Source organism: Xyrauchen texanus, chromosome 2 (genome assembly GCF_025860055.1).
Source record: "Xyrauchen texanus isolate HMW12.3.18 chromosome 2, RBS_HiC_50CHRs, whole genome shotgun sequence".
In the NCBI taxonomy this organism is placed as follows: Eukaryota; Metazoa; Chordata; class Actinopteri; order Cypriniformes; family Catostomidae; genus Xyrauchen; species Xyrauchen texanus.
The window spans coordinates 14,885,787-14,905,273 of NC_068277.1; the positions used below are offsets into that span (position 1 = coordinate 14,885,787).

The 19,487-nt window shown below is 36.3% G+C and overlaps 1 protein-coding gene across 2 annotated transcripts; it reads left to right on the forward strand.

Annotated features, from left to right (window-relative positions):
* The first annotated feature begins 1,928 nt into the window (after positions 1–1,928).
* On the forward strand, positions 1,929–18,846 carry clpxa (caseinolytic mitochondrial matrix peptidase chaperone subunit Xa). 2 transcript variants are annotated; one of them, XM_052150937.1, is made up of 14 exons: positions 1,929–2,248; positions 2,744–2,889; positions 3,075–3,192; positions 6,434–6,588; positions 6,707–6,869; positions 7,643–7,684; positions 9,338–9,514; positions 10,532–10,696; positions 10,827–10,915; positions 11,721–11,885; positions 12,087–12,389; positions 12,706–12,798; positions 12,929–13,035; positions 17,498–18,846. In XM_052150937.1, the coding sequence occupies exons 1-14, from the start codon at positions 2,194–2,196 to the stop codon at positions 17,586–17,588; spliced, it is 1,869 nt and encodes a 622-aa protein (XP_052006897.1). In that variant the 5' UTR covers positions 1,929–2,193; the 3' UTR covers positions 17,589–18,846. The 2 variants fall into 2 exon arrangements, with proteins under 2 accessions (XP_052006897.1, XP_052006907.1); XM_052150947.1 differs by lacking the exon at positions 7,643–7,684.
* Positions 18,847–19,487: the final 641 nt, after the last annotated feature.

The following is a 19,487-nucleotide window of genomic DNA, read 5'->3' on the forward strand; positions in this document are numbered from 1 at the left end:
AATACTTTTCAAAAGTAACCTTCCCAACCCTGACAGTAACACAGTAAACACTTGATACCCAAGTTGGAATGATACACTAAATCCATTCACTGACCCAAGTGAATAATATGGAGTGATTCACAGTTAGAGCCATTCACTGACCCAAGTGAATCATTTGGAGTGATTCAGAGTTAGATCCATTCACTGACCCAAGTGAATAATTTGGAGTGATTCTCAGACAGATCCATTCACTGACCCAAGTGAATAATTTGGAGTGATTCACAGACAGATCCAATCACAGACCCAAGTGAATCATTTGGAGTGATTCACAGACAGGTCCATTCACTGACCCAAGTGAATCATTTGGAGTGATTCACAGACAGATCCAATCACAGACCCAAGTGAATCATTTGGAGTGATTCACAGACAGGTCCATTCACTGAGCCAAGTGTATCATTTGGAGTGATTCGCAGACAGATCCATTCACTGACCCAAGTGAATAATTTGGAGAGATTCACAGACAGATCCAATCACAGACCCAAGTGAATCATTTGGAGTGATTCACAGACAGGTCCATTCACTGACCCAAGTGAATCATTTGGAGTGATTCACAGACAGATCCAATCACAGACCCAAGTGAATCAATTGGAGTGATTCACAGACAGGTCCATTCACTGACCCAAGTGAATCATTTGGAGTGATTCACAGACAGATCCAATCACAGACCCAAGTGAATCATTTGGAGTGATTCACAGACAGGTCCATTCACTGACCCAAGTGAATCATTTGGAGTGATTCGCAGACAGATCCATTCACTGACCCAAGTGAATCATTTGGAGTGATTCGCAGACAGATCCATTCACTGACCCAAGTGAATAATTTGGAGTGATTCACAGACAGATCCATTCACTGACCCAAGTGAATCATTTGGAGTGATTCAGTTAGATCCATTCACTGACCCAAGTGAATAATTTGGAGTGATTCTCAGACAGATCCATTCACTGACCCAAGTGAATAATTTGGAGTGATTCACAGACAGATCCAATCACAGACCCAAGTGAATCATTTGGAGTGATTCACAGACAGGTCCATTCACTGACCCAAGTGAATCATTTGGAGTGATTCACTGACAGATCCAATCACAGACCCAAGTGAATCATTTGGAGTGATTCACAGACAGATCCATTCACTGACCCAAGTGAATAATTTGGAGTGATTCGCAGACAGATCCATTCACTGACCCAAGTGAATCATTCGGAGTGATTCGCAGACATATCCATTCACTGACCCAAGTGAATCATTTGGAGTGATTCACAGACAGATCCAATCACAGACCCAAGTGAATCATTTGGAGTGATTCGCAGACAGGTCCATTCACTGACCCAAGTGAATCATTTGGAGTGATTTGCAGACAGATCCATTCACTGACCCAAGTGAATCATTTGGAGTGATTCGCAGACAGATCCATTCACTGACCCAAGTGAATCATTTGGAGTGATTCGCAGACAGATCCTTTCAGTGACCCAAGTGAATCATTTGGAGTGATTCGCAGAAAGATCCTTTCACTGACCCAAGTGAATCATTTGGAGTGATTCGCAGTAAGATCCTTTCACTGACCTAACTATCCAAAGCTCTGTTAATCCCAACGCATTGAAAACTGTATCTCTATATTCATCCTGTTTGTCCTCTTAAAGTAAATGGATTGCATTGTTCCTGTTTTTTGTTTTGTTTTTTTTCCTTACCCAGGCAAATTATTTGTATTTGTGTATCTTTGTCTTTTTTGTTTAGTTTTTTCCATATTTATCTGTATTGCTTTTATGCTTTGTGATATTTAATAAATAAAAAAAATAAAAAAGAAAAGAAAATAAATAAAAAAGAACAAAATAAATCCTTTCACTGGCCCAAGTGAATCATTTGGAGTGATTCACAGACAGAACGAATCACTGACTCTTGAGTGTCATCGTCAGTTGTTTACTTGTATCTCATTATCTAGTATAGACAGCAGCGTGTGTTTAGTTTAGCTGAATATAGCGGTTCCCACAATTACACGTTTAATATATTAATCTGACTGATTGATTATCATTTTATCAACAGAATAAGTTTGTAGATCATTTATTATTTTTGGGCCTGTATTGAATGGCTTTCAGTGGGTTAGCTAGCAGCTAGCGCTAACCATCGTTTTAAATCCGTCAAACAGCACAACGACAAGGAAACATGTCGTGTACATGTGCTTCAGCGGCGAGAAAATTTATAAATTCAGCTCATAAAGGTAAAAATGACTCATATTTTAAGAAATATTTATGTTTGTTTTTTAGGCTAGTTAATTTGTTTAGCACTGCTGCTACTGGCTAACAGTTTATAAACAACTAATAATAATGAGATTAAGAATTAAAAACTTTGGACTACCTTTCACACTATGCTAGTTCAAAGTGATTTACAAAGAAGTCAAAATTATTGAACAATGGGCAGTTGACATAAACAACTATTGTTATAAATAAGTGAAAAAGTGTGTGTGTTTATAACTTGATATTTCATTAAAATATTAAGAGGCGTTACTTTATTAGTTTAGGGGTTGTTTTGAACACTGTTGGTTATTAAAAATCTTTTTAAAGACATCTGTAAGAATAAAATGAACATTTATTAACTTTAATATTAGACAATATTGTCTGCTTCTGAATTTCAACACTCAGTTTTAGATGCTCATTATTGTTTTTAATATGTAATTTATATGGAATAAATCGGCTTCCTAATGTTTGTGGCACAGGAATATCAGGAGTCCAGTTATTGTCACTTAGCCGCCCGGGAACACATGAGGTTCGTCTGGCACGCCGGGTCCCATTGAGATCTTTCTCAGAGACTGCTGTGTATTACGCATCAAAAGATGGAGTAAAGGATGGAGATGGTGGGAAGGTAAGATGATATAATTTGTTTTCATTCCTTGTTGATATGCACTTATGTCATATTCTCCTAATTCTCTGACAAAAATGGACAGAAGAGGAAGTAATAACATTGCCAAAGCGAGCAATTCATCTTGAACAGGGCGTGTAATCAAACTTGATATTAAATATTTTTGTATGCTTTGTTTTTGTTTTAAGAAATCTGTTGGAGAAGGAAGTGGAAAAAGAACCAGCTCTAGTAACTCAGGCAAAGGAGGAAGTCAACTGCGATGCCCAAAATGTGGAGATCCTTGCACACACGTAGAAACATTTGTTTGTAAGTACTTCATTATACAGTTAAAAATATTTGTCCGCTTTGTGTGATATGGGTTTACTTAAGGCGATCACAGTTTTTGTCATTGTTTCATTTAGATTTCTGCATTTTTATTAAGTAGGTCAGAGTGTTCACTGGACTAACTGTTGCTAAATATAAATTTCAGACAACAAATGGCTGCTTTTTAATCTGGTGGTGCTTCAATTACTAATATGGTTTAAGTAAGTTTGAGAAGACATTTTGGAATATTTTATATATATTTGTAATGTATTGTATACCCACTTTGTGGTAATGTTTGTAGTGTTTTCATTTAATATTGGACCCTTTTCACAGACTGTGATGATGAGTTTCTGACTTAAAAGGATAGTTCACCCAAAAATCTAAATTCTCCCATCAATTACTCACCCTCATGCTGTTCCAGTTGTATATGACTTTCTTCGGCAGAACACAAATGAAGATTTTTAGGAGACTAGCTCAGCTTTGTAGGTAAATGCAATGTAAGTGAATGGTGACCATAACTTTGAAGGTCTAAATACAACAAATGCATAAAAAATATAAAAGTAATCCATAAAACTCCTGCGGTTTAATCAATGTCTTCTGTAGTGATCAAATCAGCCTTGGGTGAGACCAAAATATAACTCCTTTTTCACTGTACATCTTGACATTGCAGTCTCTAGGCACAATCTTGATTTGAAGGTCGATTACACTTCCTAGTGCTTGACGCATGCGCAGAGCACTAGATAGTGCAATAGGACGTGTAATCAAGCTTGAAATCATGATCGCCAAGGAGACTGCTGAGGTCATGGTTTATGGTGAAAAAGGAGGTATTTTGGTCCCTTACATATAATTGTTAGGATCGCTTCAGAAGACATGGATTAAATCGGTGGAGGTCAGGCATGTGACAAGAACGGTATAGCTGCAGGCATTGCCACTAACCTTACCCTTTCCTTAACTGTGAGTGGAAGTGATGCCATCTTTTGGAGTTAGCGCAACCCCCTTTGGTAGTAACTCTGCACCCTTTTGGAGTAGTCCTGCCCTATTTTGGAAATTCTTGCCCATTTGGAGATCTTCCATCTGCAGCTATTTCTATTCGCATGTTACAGTATCATATTTTCACTTCACAAATATTGCTGAAGCTTTTGAAATGATTAATTGATAATTACATTATCAAACAGGTTAAAAGATAAAAAAACTTTTAAAAACTCCAGCCAGGTCAAATAAGCAACCAAATTGGTCCGGTTGCTAGGGTGGGTAGAGTCACATGGGGTATCCTCCTTATGGTCGCGATTAGGGGTTTTCGCTCTGAATGGGGCACGTGGCAAATTGTGCGTTGATCGCTGAGATTAAATGAAATCACTTTATTGTCACTCAACCATATACACAAGTGCAACAGTGGGTGAAAGTCTTGGGTCTTGGGAAAGTCTAGTTCCGAGCAACATAGCAGTCATGACAATGAGGAGACATTTACCAATTTACAATAAACATCATATTTACACCACACAATTTACATATCTAATATACATATAATTACACACAACACAATATACAAATAATAATAAACAACGTACAGTATACAATACACACAATATAGAATACACTGTATACAATAATAATAGTATATATAAAATATACAGTGCTGTATTGACATTCAGGCTGTCGATTGATAGTCATTTGCCAGTATTGTTAAGGGAGAATATAATATAATTATGACAGTCCAGTGTGAGATAATAAGATTAATAATGTGCAGTGCTGATGTATATTTATTGTGAGATATAAAGAGTTCAGAAGTCTGATTGGGGAAGAAGCTGTCATGAATTCGGTAGGTGCGGGTCCTGATGCTGCGATACCGCCTGCCTAATGGTAGCAGTGAGAGCAGCCCATGTCTTGGGTGACTGGAGTCTCTGATGATCCTCTGAGCTTTTTTCACACACCAACTGGTATAGATGTCCTGGTTGGAGCGAAGCTCACCCAGCATGTGCCTCCCATGCTGTGACTCTCCGCTGTGTCATGCACAATGAGCCACATGATAATATGCACGGACTGACTGTCTCAGAAGCGGAGGCAACTGAGACTCGTCCTCCGCCACCCGGATTGAGGTGAGTAACTGTGCCACCAAGAGGACCTACTAAGTACTGGGAATTGGGCATTCCAAATTGGGAGAAAAATAAAGATAAAAAACTTTGTTGGTCTCTTAATAACCAGTTTAATTACTTTTTCAGTACCAAACTGGCCTTTTAAATTAAAAGATAACAAAGAATTTTGAAAGGAACCATAAACATAAAAAAACTGATTGAACAACTACAATGATAGTATGCACATTTTTTCTGGATAGCAAGCTGGTTGCTAATATATAATATATTCAATAACCACAAGTTCACTCACACTGTATGGCAATGTAGGATTGTGTTGCATTCCAACTTCAACGTAATATTGAAATCGTCATTGTGCCACATTGTCGTTTTCAATTACAGGACTTAGTATAAGCTGAATAACTGTATTTTAGTTGTTACTCCAAGACGTGAAAGGTGGCCACATGAAAGCAAGCTGCTCATTATCTGCAAATGGCAACAACAGTTCCCTTTTTTCATATTAAATATCACTCAACTAGTTGTCTCATAGAGTGTTTGAAAAAAATGTGCAGAACTGTCACAACTTACCTTTGTCTCGCTTAATTGCTAAGGTTGATTTTCTGTGAGGTGAACGTGTTGGAGGTGTTCCTGTGTTTCACTGCATCTTTTCTGCCACATGTTTTAAACAAATGGAAACCAACAATCCATCTACATTTTTAGAGAACCCAAAATACTTCCACAATTCCTTCAGAATTATTTACGATCATTTGAAGTGCTCCCTATAACAATATCATGCATGTTAATTACTTGGATATACCATCACATGCATACTGGAGTCTTATGTATTAGTTTTTTGCTGCCTTTATGTGCTTATTGGAGCTTAACATTTTAAGTCATCATTCACTTGCATTGTTTGGACCTACAGAGCTGAGATATTCTTTTGGCAAACTAACCTTTTTATTTATCAGGGTAAACCATACCATTTTTATTTTAACTTTTTAAATTACTGTATATAATTTATAATTGCTGCTAATGGAGTGACATTAAACTTGGGGTCTTTCTCTCTTCTAACTGCATAATCCATCTCTAGTCATGCAATCATAAACCTGGAAATGTGAAAAGGGTACATAAAAGGAACAGTTGGCACTGTGTAAGTTATTATTTGTCTTTGGCAGCATCAACTCGCTTTGTGAAATGTGAAAAATGCCAACACTTTTTTGTGGTGCTTTCGGAAAGTGATACTAAGAAGAGTTTGAGTAAAGACCCAGAGTCAACGGCAGAAGCTGTCAAGTTGGCATTCCAGCAGAAACCTCCACCACCACCTAAGAAGGTAAAAAAAAAAGCAACAACTGGAAAGTTATTAAACTGATTCTTTAAAATACTATAACACCCTAAAGCAAGGTTATGTAGTTGGCAGACCCTGGTCATGGCATTTTCTCCCCCTGCAGATCTTTGCTTATCTCGATAAGTATGTTGTGGGTCAGGATCATGCTAAGAAGGTGCTTTCGGTAGCGGTGTACAACCATTATAAACGTATCTACAGCAACATGCCGGCAGGCTCCAGGCAACAGCAGGTAGACGTGGAGAAACAGGCCTCTCTCACTCCTCGAGGTTTGTACTGGAGAACAGAAGCCACTGACTGACTGTGTGTGCTTGAGTAGGAACAGGGAAATCTTAAATGTCAGGTCTTATGTAATTCGGATTTCATTTTATTATCCTCATAAAAAGGTTTCCACCCTTATCGATTGAAAACAAAATCAAGGAGTGACCCTTTAATTAAACTTACAGATGCTTGTACTTTAAAGACAACATGAAAACAAAATGGACCTGTTTACTTAAATAGTAAATATTCCTAGTCTTGTTGTGCATTATAGTAAGTTACAGTGCACTTGTAGTTACAGTGAGTTACTTACAGTGGAAGTGAATGGGGCCAGTCCGGAAGGATTAAATGACATGCAGGACATAAACAATATTTGTGTTAACATGCTGTCGATTAAGCTTAACTTATTGAACCCAGAACATTTCTTTAATGTTTTCTTTACACATGCTGGTTATGCCAAATTTGATGCAAAGGGTTACTCCTCTGTGAGTTTCCACTGTGTACCAGGAATTAATGTTCTATTAATTTATTTTAGAAGCCAATATAACCTACTTTGTGTGTTTTGCCCATCTTGCTCAGATCTAATACTACATAAACATTTTATTATGAGATCTTTTTGAAGGCTGTCTTATCATTTAATGTAATTTGGCATTTGTACAATGAACAAACTTGGTATTCATTTTTTTTATGAAATTTTTTTGAAGCTAAGTTTACTGAATTGGTGGCTTGTTTTTAGCATAAGATTTCTTGTATATATTTCGTCATAACTGTCCTTTCTCTGTAGAGCTAGAGCTAAGACGACGGGAGGATGAGTACAGGTTTACAAGTAAGTGTGTGTCAATACCCATGATCTGTATCATTGTTGATGTCTCATTTAGATAATTTTTTCTAAACAAATCTGTTCTGGGTTCTTTCAGTTTGCTTTGATTTAAGTTGAGTGTTGTACAAATGCCAAAAATATAAATTACGATCTCATTTTTACTTCATTTAATTTCCTTTTATTTATTTATTTATTTATTTATTTATTTATTTTTTGCATAGTGGTTAGTAGCAGTATGTAATGTCTGCAAGTGAAAATAGATATTCCAGTATGAATGTTGTTGTATTTTTCCTGATTTGCAGAGAGTGATAGTGTCCTAGTATCCTGATTTTGACTGCTGGTTCATGTGTCTGCATGGAGGAAGTCATTTACTTTTGTCATATGCAGATTTCAAGGGTTCTTGTCACAGGAAATCCCTTTGGATACTATGAATAGAGCAGCTGTGCATGCTAAGCAGTTTGACCCTGGCAGTTAACATTGCACAGTGCTCTAGTTATTACTGAAGAAGAGAGTAAACATTGATGTAGTTGTTGGCCAAATTAAGTATAAAGTTTTGATTATGACTATGTAGCTACATACTAACATTCCATATTTATAACAACAGAAAATAATTTGAATGTTTCTATCAAATTTGTAAAAACAAACAAAAATTGTGTTTACAGTAATGCACTTACAAAGCCAATGGAGCCAGGCATTCCTTTGGGACATATGTTAAAATACATATGTTTTAAAAGTATTGACACCAAATGTTACTATTACATGTTTTAAAGGAATAGTTCACCCAAAAATGTGAATCTCTAAAAAGGATATAAAGGCAGCACAAGAGTAATCCATAAGACTCCATTGGTTTAATCCATGTCTTCAGAAGAGATATGATAAGTGTAGGTGAGAAACGGATCTATATTTAAGTCCATTTTACCATAAATTCTCCTCCCTGCTCAGTAAGTAGCAATGTGCATGAATGCAAACTGCCGAAAATGAAAGATTGATAGTAAAATATCTTAACTTAAATATTGATCTGTTTCTCACCCACACCTGTCATATCACTTCTGAAGATGTGGATTTAAACACTGGAATTTTATGGATTACTTTTATGCTGCCATTATGTACTTTTGGAGCTTAACATTTTTGGTACCTATTCACTTGCATTGTGAACCGGTAAACCCTGTAATCACACAATGAGCACAAGTATAGCAGAAAAGGATTGTGAACTTAGAAAAATCCACCCACAGGAATTGGTAACTCATAACCAGAAGTTCATCCACCTAAAACAGCTTAAATAACAAATATATAAAGATTGATTTATGTTGATCAGTCAAGTGATTTAATGTTGCTTTTGAACCACGGATGCCTTGTCCCAGAGACTTCCATTGTACTGTTAAAATGATTTTTGTGTTTACAAACTGAGAGACAAGTTGCCTGTGGTAGTCCACATCATGTCACCAATGCTGCTGATAGAGATTAACTTAATTCTTGGTACTAAACCCAGGACGTCAGCCTGGGATAATTGTATAAGACATGTTTGATAAGATGACTAATTCCAAGCCATGAATAGTTATGAACATAATTAGTTTTTCTGATTTATTTAATTAATGATATCATATGTCTTTCCCACCCTAAACTTCTTAGATATTTATGATTTTCTTATTTTTATTTCAGAGCTGCTGCAGATTGCTGGAATCAGTCCACATGGAAATGCTCTGGGTGCCTCTGTGCAGCAGCAGTTGAACCAGCAGGCTCCTCCAGAGAAGAGAGGAGGAGAAGTCCTGGACTCCACACATACTGACATCAAACTTGAAAAGAGCAACATTGTGCTGCTGGGCCCCACTGGTTCCGGTGAGACTAAAACCTTCTTTTCATGCTGTGTACAAAGCCTAAATCTATGAATGAAGTGCTTGGGTGCATGAATTTATTATTTTAGTAGAAGGTTTAAGACTAATAACGACATGAAGCATAAAGGCATTATGTCATGTTGTGTAGAATACATGCAGTTTGCAAGGCAACACATCCCATTTACAGCTTGTTGGTGCATTGCCTGTGTCCACTACACAGTGTTTTTTCTGTTGTAATAAAATGCAGTCGCACAATGGCAATGTTTTAATTTTTTCTAATAATTGCCAATAAATAGGACATTCATCTTTATCTCTTCAAGATCGCAAGTTATCGATTTGGTTCTGAACTTTGCACTGAACCTTTTGGTTCTGTGTAAATTTAAATGCTGCATCAGAGCCAATTTAAATGGCCTTTTAAAATGATTTTTCAATAAACAGAATAATTTATAATGAATAAAAAGGTGCACTCAGCAAAATTAATAGAAATGAATAATAATTTTGGAACATATGAATAAAATCATGACCACTTCAGTCTAGTGATGCACCAAAAGGACAATTCTTAGCCGAAACTGAAAATTCTGGACCTAGTGGGCAGAAATTGACAAATTCCGATTTGGGAATAATTGAACCAATTTTAAATGTTATTATTAGGGGTATACTGAAACAACTACTTCTGTAACTACACATTTCATTATAAAATAGAGTAGACAGAGAAGAATTACATAGAATTAAGAAAACTTTATTGGTTGTCCACTCTATTCGATAATTAAGCAGCAAAATTAAGAGTAGAAATTATTTAAAAGTAGAAATTACTTTAAAACCTTTACAATTTCAATTATTTTGTGCATCAATGCTGAATTGTTTGAACATAGAGCGGTAATTGCGATTCAACTTTGAATTAAAAATCTACCCCAGCCCAAAATTTAACAGTGATTTATTGTCCCCCATGAATGGGCATTCTTTCCCTTGACAACTATATCTATAGTACAAATAAAATTTACTTGCCTTTGTTTTGCTATAGGAAAGACACTTCTGGCTCAAACACTGGCCAAATGCCTGGATGTTCCCTTTGCAATCTGTGACTGCACTACCCTTACCCAAGCTGGCTATGTGGGAGAGGACATAGAGTCTGTCATTGCAAAGTTACTGCAGGATGCTAACTATGTGATTGAGAAAGCCCAGCAAGGTAACGGCCATGGTTGTTTTCCCATGATATTTGGCCAAATGTATGAAAGATCCAAGACTAGTTTGTCTCCAAATTACTTCAATGTGAGTTGCATGGATTTGTACATTGAAAATGAGGGGCATTGTTTCAGGCATCGTGTTTCTGGATGAAGTGGACAAGATTGGCAGTGTTCCTGGGATTCACCAGTTAAGGGATGTGGGAGGCGAAGGTGTACAACAGGTTGGTAATTCAAAATGAACCAAATTATCTGTTCTACATTACACACTTCAGATATGTCACTGTTCTTCAGGTTACATTTGGCCTGAATCATTTAAAACAACACTACTCAAATGCTATTAAAGATGTACTATTGTCTCATAATCATCTGTGTGTCAGTTATGGAAAACCTGTAACTCTATCAATAACTTGTGATGTACTGTGGCTTTGTTCACATGGCATAATTTCAATTTATTTAAAAAATATATAATCTTAAGGGCTGACTCTTTGTATTCTAAGTGCTTAAATTTTGATCTATTTCTTTAGGAAGTATTTTCAATAACAGCTCTACATCTTGTTGCCATAGATATGACAGATTCCAGAACGATACCATGAGATGTTCTTCTATAAAAGCAAGCTCTAAATAGTTCTCCTAATTCTCATGTCAATCATTACATCTCACTGTGGTGCTGAGGAACTGGTGATTGGCATGTGAGAAAGTATAAGACACTTTAGAAGGCATTACTACATTATTCTCTATTATCTAGAGCATGCACATTTTCTATGACATTACATACATCAGATCAGATCCCGAAAGGTGATGAAAGTCCAATCTTATATTTCAGACTGAGACAAATTTTCAAATATATGACCTGAAACAACTTCCAGACATGCTTTTTTTGTTTTTTTTGCTGTTCGGACTAGAAAAAGGAATTGATATAAAAAATGCTTTGCAATGAGTAACTCTGAACAAAGGTTGTATGCATTTATGTGCAAAAAAAAAAAAAAAAATTATACTAATGATAACACTTTTTTTAAACTTTGATAGGGTTTGCTCAAACTCCTGGAAGGCACTATTGTTAATGTTCCTGAAAAGAACTCAAGGAAGCTGAGAGGTGAAACTGTGCAAGTTGACACCACCAACATCTTGTTTGTAGCATCTGGGGCATTTAATGGTCTTGACCGTATCATCAGCAGGAGAAAGAATGAGAAGGTAATTTTTCTCTTCATTCCTCTTTATAGTTTAAAATAAAACCAGCCCAACACCTTTTCTGGTAAAGAAATGAGTGAATGAGCTGCTAGGACATGAGAATTTACATTTTTATAATTGACTGATATTACGTTTTTCAGAATTACAAGGACCACATGACTTTGAAATCGATAATTGAAAGTGAAATTAATATTTCTTGTTTAGTACCTTGGGTTTGGAACACCATCTAACATGGGGAAAGGTCGAAGGGCGGCAGCAGCGGCCGATCTGGCCAACATGACGGGTGGAGAGATGGACGCAGTGGCTGAGATTGAAGAGAAGGACCGGCTCCTGAAACACGTGGAAGCCAGAGACCTCATAGATTTCGGCATGATTCCAGAGTTTGTAGGGCGACTTCCTGTAGTGGTTCCACTGCACAGCCTGGATGAAGAGACACTGGTGCGAATTCTCACTGAGCCCCGCAATGCTGTTGTGCCGCAGTACCAGGCTCTCTTCAGCATGGACAAGGTTGGTACCAAATATACAAACACACTAGATAATCTACATTTACCTTGCTTAACCTAATAGGGACCTCTCACTGACTTTTTTGTTCTTAATTTAAAATAAATATAGTATAAAACCTAAAATACACCACTTGGAATTTTTTAGAATTGAATTTAAACATCATCTCTTGTTGAACTTTTTTCCTTTTTATTGTTGTTATTTACTAATATAAGCAAATTGTCATTGTGCTTCTAATGCAGAGAAGACAAAAGGAAATGATCCATAAATAAGAACAGAATCATTAAGTATTTCTGGATGTACTGTGTCTTTCATGTATCAGTGTGATCTCAACGTGACGCCTGATGCCCTGAGAGCCATCGCCAGGTTGGCTCTAGAACGTAAAACTGGTGCCCGTGGTCTTAGATCCATAATGGTAAGAGAATGCTTTTTGCACTTTTTTAATGTTTTGTTTGTATGGGATTAGGTTTTCAGTGGCTCACAAGCATGTTCAGATAAGGACAAATGCTCTTGTAAAATATTATGCTACCACTATTTCTCAACAGGAAAAACTGCTGCTAGATCCAATGTTTGAGGTGCCGCATTCAGATATTGTGGCCGTGGAGGTGAACCGGGAAGTAGTTAAGGGACAAGCTACACCTCAATACATAAGGTGAGAGCACACACGATATCATTGTTAAATTTGCCATCTTATCTCAATGGCAAATAATGGCCTCTTCTGACACACCCTGAACTAAATACTGTTTAATAGGTATTTTTATCATGAAAAAAATCACCATCAATATAATCTTGAAAGTCAACATGAAACGGTGTTCGCAACCCATTTTACTTCCTTATAACTTATATCCAAGTGAAACAGGATATTCAAAAACTAAACATATTAGAGCTTGGAAATGCTATTGCTTTAATTTCTGTGATTTAATAGTTATTGTAAAAAAAAATGTACACAATTAATTTAGTATTCATTTTTTTCATCACTTCCTTAAACTTCACCAATATTTTCCCCACTTCCTGTGGCTAAAATGGGCATATATACATGCCTAGGAGGTACACACTAGTCTCGATAGCACATCCTAGCACAGAAACTGATTGTGTGTAGCAGTGCACTCTTATACATTATGTGCAATTCATGTCCAAGGCATAATAAACACGCAAGCGGATTTACTGTAAGGAGAATGGAGACTTCACCCGCAAGTGGTGAGCCAGGTGTGGGAGAGATATGGGCAAACTGCCTTGCTGTATCTCTTTGCATCGCATGAAAATGATCACTCACTGTCATCTGAACTAGTGTCAAAAGTTAAACCACCAGAGAGATACCCTGCGTTTGCATGACTGAACGGTAGCCAGAGAAAATAATAGTTTTGATATTTTGAAATTCATCAAATGAAATTTAAGCATTCAATTTTGTTTGTATTTGTATGTACAGCCGTGGCCAAAAGTATTGGTAGTGACATAAAGCTTGTGTTTTGCAAATTTTGCTGCTTCAGTATATGTAGATTATTTTTTTAACATGTTTCTATGGTATACTGGAAAACAATGATAAGCATTTCATAACTTTGAAAGGCTTTTATTGGCAAAAACATTCAATATATGCAAAGAGTCAATATTTACAGTGTTGACCCTTGTTCTTCATAACCTCTGCAATTCGCTCTGGGATGCTGGATATCAGCTTCTGGGCCAAATCTTGATAGATGGCGATCCATTCTTGCCTTATTAGTGCTCTGAGTTGATCACAATTTGTGGACTTCTATTTGTCCACTCACCTTTTGAGGATTGACCACAGGTTCTCTTTCGAAATAAGATCCAGGGAGTTGCCTGGCCACTGATCCAAAAATTCAATGTAATGATCTCCGAGCCACTTCATTATCATTCTTGCCTTGTGACATGGTGCTCCATCGTGCTGGAAAATGCACGGATCATCACCACACACTAGTCTCGATAGCATATCCTAGCACAGAAACTGATTGTGTGTAGTAGTGCACTTATTCATTACGTGCAATGCATTCCTTATTAACTGCAGTTGAACTTCTCTCCTTGAAGTTCTTGATGATCCGGTAAATGGTTCTTTCAGGCGCAATATTCTTTGCAGAAATTTCCTTGCATTTGAGGACATTGTGATGCAAAGCAATGATGGCTGAACGTCTTTCTTTAGAGGTAACCATTGCTAACAAGGACACAATGATTTTGACCTTTTATAGCAATCAGTCTGCTCTTATAATCCAGTGATTTCACCTGACTAGTACTCGTTCACACTTTCCCAGGTGCTGCTGGATTAGTGAAATGATGTTAGCTGGTCAATTTGTGCCAGGGCCAAAAAACTGAAATTTGGGTTTTTGTGATAAAGTAAATGTTTTTGGCCAATGAAGCTTTTTGCAATTATTTAAAATGCATCCGATCACTCTGCACAATAAACTAGAATCAACACCACAACAACTGAAGCAGAAAACTTTGAGAAACACAAAATTTATTTCACTGCCGTTACTTTTGGCTACGGCTGTATAGTGTCTAATATTGGATTAGCAATGTTCACTTAAGTTTATCTTGCCAATAAAACTTGGTATGAATTGAATCTGCCCATTTGATCCTTTTATTAAAGAAGTCTACTGGAAAATGGCAGAAGATTTTGCTCAACTATTAATTACAGCATGTCAACTGATTTTATGGCATGTATGCATTTATTTGTATTAAGGAATTATACCTGTAAAAATGTGTCTAACTCAATCAGCAAAACTGAACATTTTAACACGTACTACATATTTAAATTAAATAAATTATTCAAGTATAAAGTATAAAGTATAAAGTAAATATATTTATTATTATATTTGTTTTAACGTACCATGAATAATTGCATTTAATCTCAGAAAACTTTGCGATTAATTAGTAAAAATTTTGTAATCACAGCCCTAATTTGTATATATAATAAAAATATAAAAACAGGACTATCTACAGAGAATTGATTTGATCATGACAAGTGGGGTGTTACATACCAAAATGGACCCAGTTGGTTTAAAGGGATAAGTTAAACAAATTAATGGGATTTTTTTTCTTATTCTTCTGCGGAATAACGTACATGGATGAATCATTCACAAAAATACCAGGGACATGAATTAAAGGAATGGTTCACCCAAAAATTACAATTATCTTATTCTGCAGAACACAAACGAATATATAATATCTATACAAAGCAAGTAAATGGGAACTAACACTTCCAGGCTCCAAAAAGTACATAAAGGCTGAATAAAGTTAATCCATACGACTTAAGTGGTTTAATCCATGTCTTCTGAAAAAATACGATCATATTTGGGTTAGAACAAACCAAATCATTGTCATACCCAGGAGACTGCAGGTGTCAATATTTATTTGAGAAAGTATCAAAAATCTTTTCTTGTTCCATAGAAGAAAGTTAAATGAGTTTGAGATAGCATAAATGTGAGTAAATTATGAGAGAATAATTTTTTTGGTGGAGCATTAATTTAAGTAAATCGGGTTCATTTTTAATTAGATTAATTAATGGGTCCTCTTTATTGGTTCATTTAGTTACTGAATTATTCAAGCATTTGCCTGATTTCTTCTATTTTTCGTACTAAATTGTTTTAGATCTTCAAACAAGATATAACATAAAACAAAGGCAACCTGAGTAAAGACAAAATCCAGTTTTAAAATATATATTTTTTATTATTGAAGCAAAAAGTTTTCCAAATCGTGTATCACCCATATGAAAAACGAATTGCCACCTTAAACGTGATAGCTGGTTTTGCCATCTTTAGCAGCAACAACTGCAATTAAATGCTTCCAATAACTGGAGATCAGTCTTTCACAAAGCTGTACTGGAATTTTGTCCCACTCTTCTTTGCAGAACTGCTTTAGTTCAGCCATATTGGGGGGTTTTCGAGCATGAACTGCCCGTTTAAGTTCCTGCCACAGCATCTCAGTCGGTTTTACTCCAAAACTTTAATTTAGCTTCATTTGAGCCATTCAGAGGTGGACTTACTCCTATGCTTTTGATCATTGTCTTGCTGCACAATCTAGTTGTGCTTGAGCTTCAACTCACGGACTGATGACCGGACGTTTTCCTCTAGGATTTTCTGGTAGAGAGTAGAATTCATGTTTCCCTCAATTATTGCAAGTCGCCCTGGCCCTGAAGCAGCAAAGCATCCCCACACCATCACACTACCACCACCATGCTTGACCGTAGTTCTGATGTTCTTTTTGTGGAATTCTGTGTTTGATTTATGCCAGATGTAACAGGACCCATGTCTACCAAACAGATCTACTTTTGACTAATCAATCCACAGAACATTTTCCCAAAAGGTTTGAGGATCATCAAAATGTGTTTTGGCCAAATTCAGATGAGCCTTAATGTTCTTCTGGGTTAACAGTGGTTTTCTCCTCACTACACTTCCATGGATGCCATTTTTGGCCAATGTCTTTCTGATAGTGGAGTCATGAACAGTAACCTTTATCAACCTTTATTGATGCGAGAGAGGCCTGCAGTTCCTAGGATGTTGTCCTTGGCTTTTATGTGACTCCATGATTGAGTCATCGCTGTACTCTTGGAGGAATTTTAGAAGGTCGGCCACTTCTGGGAAGGTTCACTACTGTGCCAAGTTTTCTGCATTTTGGATAATGGCTCTCACTGTCCCAGAGCCTTTGAAATAGCTTTGTAACCCTTCCCAGACTTATGTATTTCAATCACCTTTTTCCTCATTATTTCTGGAATTTCTTTCGACCTTGGCATAATGTGCTACTGGGTGAGACATTTTAGACAACTTCATGCTGCTGAAAAAGTTATATTTAAGTGTTGATTTGATTGAACAGGGCTGGCAATAATCAGGCCTGGGTGTGTCTAGACCAGCTGAACCTCATTATGAATGCAGTTTCATAGATTTGCAGATTTAGTAACTAATGGGGGCAAATACTTTTTCACACAGGCCCAGTTGGTATTGGATAACTCTTTTGCTTCAGTAAATAACATTGTCATTTATAAACTGTATTTTGTGTTTATTCAGCCTGTGTTTTATGTTATATTTTTATAAAACTTTTAACAAATACATTTCCTTTAAAGTGAATGTATTGCCTAATTTGTTTAATATTTTTATTTTCCATCCATTCAGAGGTGCTGCTAAAGACTCCCCTGAAGAGGAGTATGATTCTGGAATTGAAGAGGAAAACTGGACCAGACAGGTTGATGCAGCCAAAAACTAAAATCCTTGTTTAAAGTCATGCCATTCAGCTAAAGAAGTCTAAGATTATTTGCCACCTCAGTTCTCCTAAGGGTCCATTTCTCACTGCTTATGTATGGTTTATTAGTCACTTTGGCAAAATTGTATTCCTTGAAAACCACCCATCCCTACCCTTATCTTAAAGAAATATGAAAAACTACCAGATGCCTGCCTGACACTATGCATCCTATAGACCAGGGGTGGGGAACCCTGCTCCTGGAGGGCCACTGTCCTGCAGAGTTTAGGTCCAACCCTAATCAGACAAACCTGCCCTTAAATGTTACAAGTAATCAAGACCATGCTTGGTTTCCTCAGGTTTGTCTGATTAGGGTTGGACCTAAACTCTGCAGGACAGTGGCCCTCCAGGAGCAGAGTTCCCCACCCGTGCTATAGACGCTGTTAATATTAGTGTAATTTAAAGAGCTTTTTATTTAATTCTTATTAACTTGATAATGTGATTTTTATGAATTGTTTGGTTGCCCGGGAAACCAAACAGAGATCGAAAGTGAGGGGGGCTCATAATTAATGTATGTATGATTTCAGATTCCTTGTAACACTTTGCCCTGCTTGGAATAAAATTAAACATTTGTGTCACACTGGTCAAGTTGCTACATAGAGAGGTCATGAAGCCTGTAAAGGAGTGTATTTCTTTTCACAATCACTCTTGACTGTACACAAGGTCTCCCGATACCTCCTCCAGTTAAATAATTTTTAGTTTTGAAACACATTTACAAACGTCTATATAAAGAATCTTCATAAGCCTCAAGATGCAGAATTTTATGTCTCTTGAGTAGACTTAAATTTTGGCAAATTAAAAAATGTTTTCAAAGTGCTTTTGATTGAAATATGTTTTATGTCCAGTTTGCAATCACTGTCTTGCTGCTATTTATGCAGTGTCAAGGTTCAAGAGAACTCCATTTGATAAAAATGATTCTATAATTATGCACAAATGGGCTAAATAGTATAAGATTTATGTTTCAGCCACTCCCAAAAAATTTAAACCAGTGACAGTTTTTTCCTTCTAAATTAATTGCTCCCTTTGTATGGTGATCCAAGATTTTAACTTCCAAGGTAATTCATAGCAAAGTCCTTTTTGTTCATGGTTAGTGTCTGTCCTTGGACATAGGGATAATGTACATTTCCTTAAATTTTGTTGGAAAAAATATGTATTTTGCCTTTTATGTTATAGAATATACTTACAAGGGGTACACTAACAAGGTGTTGTGTCTGTATAGAGAGAATAAAAACCATGTGTTTGTATTCGACCTTAAAGTTACTAAAGCTAGGGTTACTGCACAAAAACTATGCATGTCAGAATGTATGTGATGGTATTCTGTTGTATTTCAATGAAAATCCAAAGAGAACGCAGCTAGCTTTTTAGTTACTAATGGCTACAGTTCTCATTAATATTTTAATTGAGATAAAAAAATATATAAATAGATATAAGAAAACCTCAAATATATAGGTGGGTAAGTTTTTTGACTTTCTGATTTACAAAATACTGAATTATATATATTTTCAGTTCAGATTTCACCCAGCTAAATGAGGGGGAAAAAAATGTCTTGACAATTTTGTATTTATAAAGGACAACTTGACTGTTGTTCTGTATTATTTAATTTTGTTTCACAAATGAAGCAAGAGTTGTAACACCAGTGGTAACATCAGTGACAAATTATCTTAGATGATGACAATAGCATCACAAACCAAACTCTGATCAGACTAAAATATTTAATATGAACATTGTTTAATGTAACACCAATGACATTTCTAAATGAACCATGTGAAAAATGTAATGTTAAAATTAATAACTTTTTTAACATGGGTAATTTGAGCAGCCTCTGAACTCTGACCTTGAAAGTTATTTTGCACAACTTTTTGTATT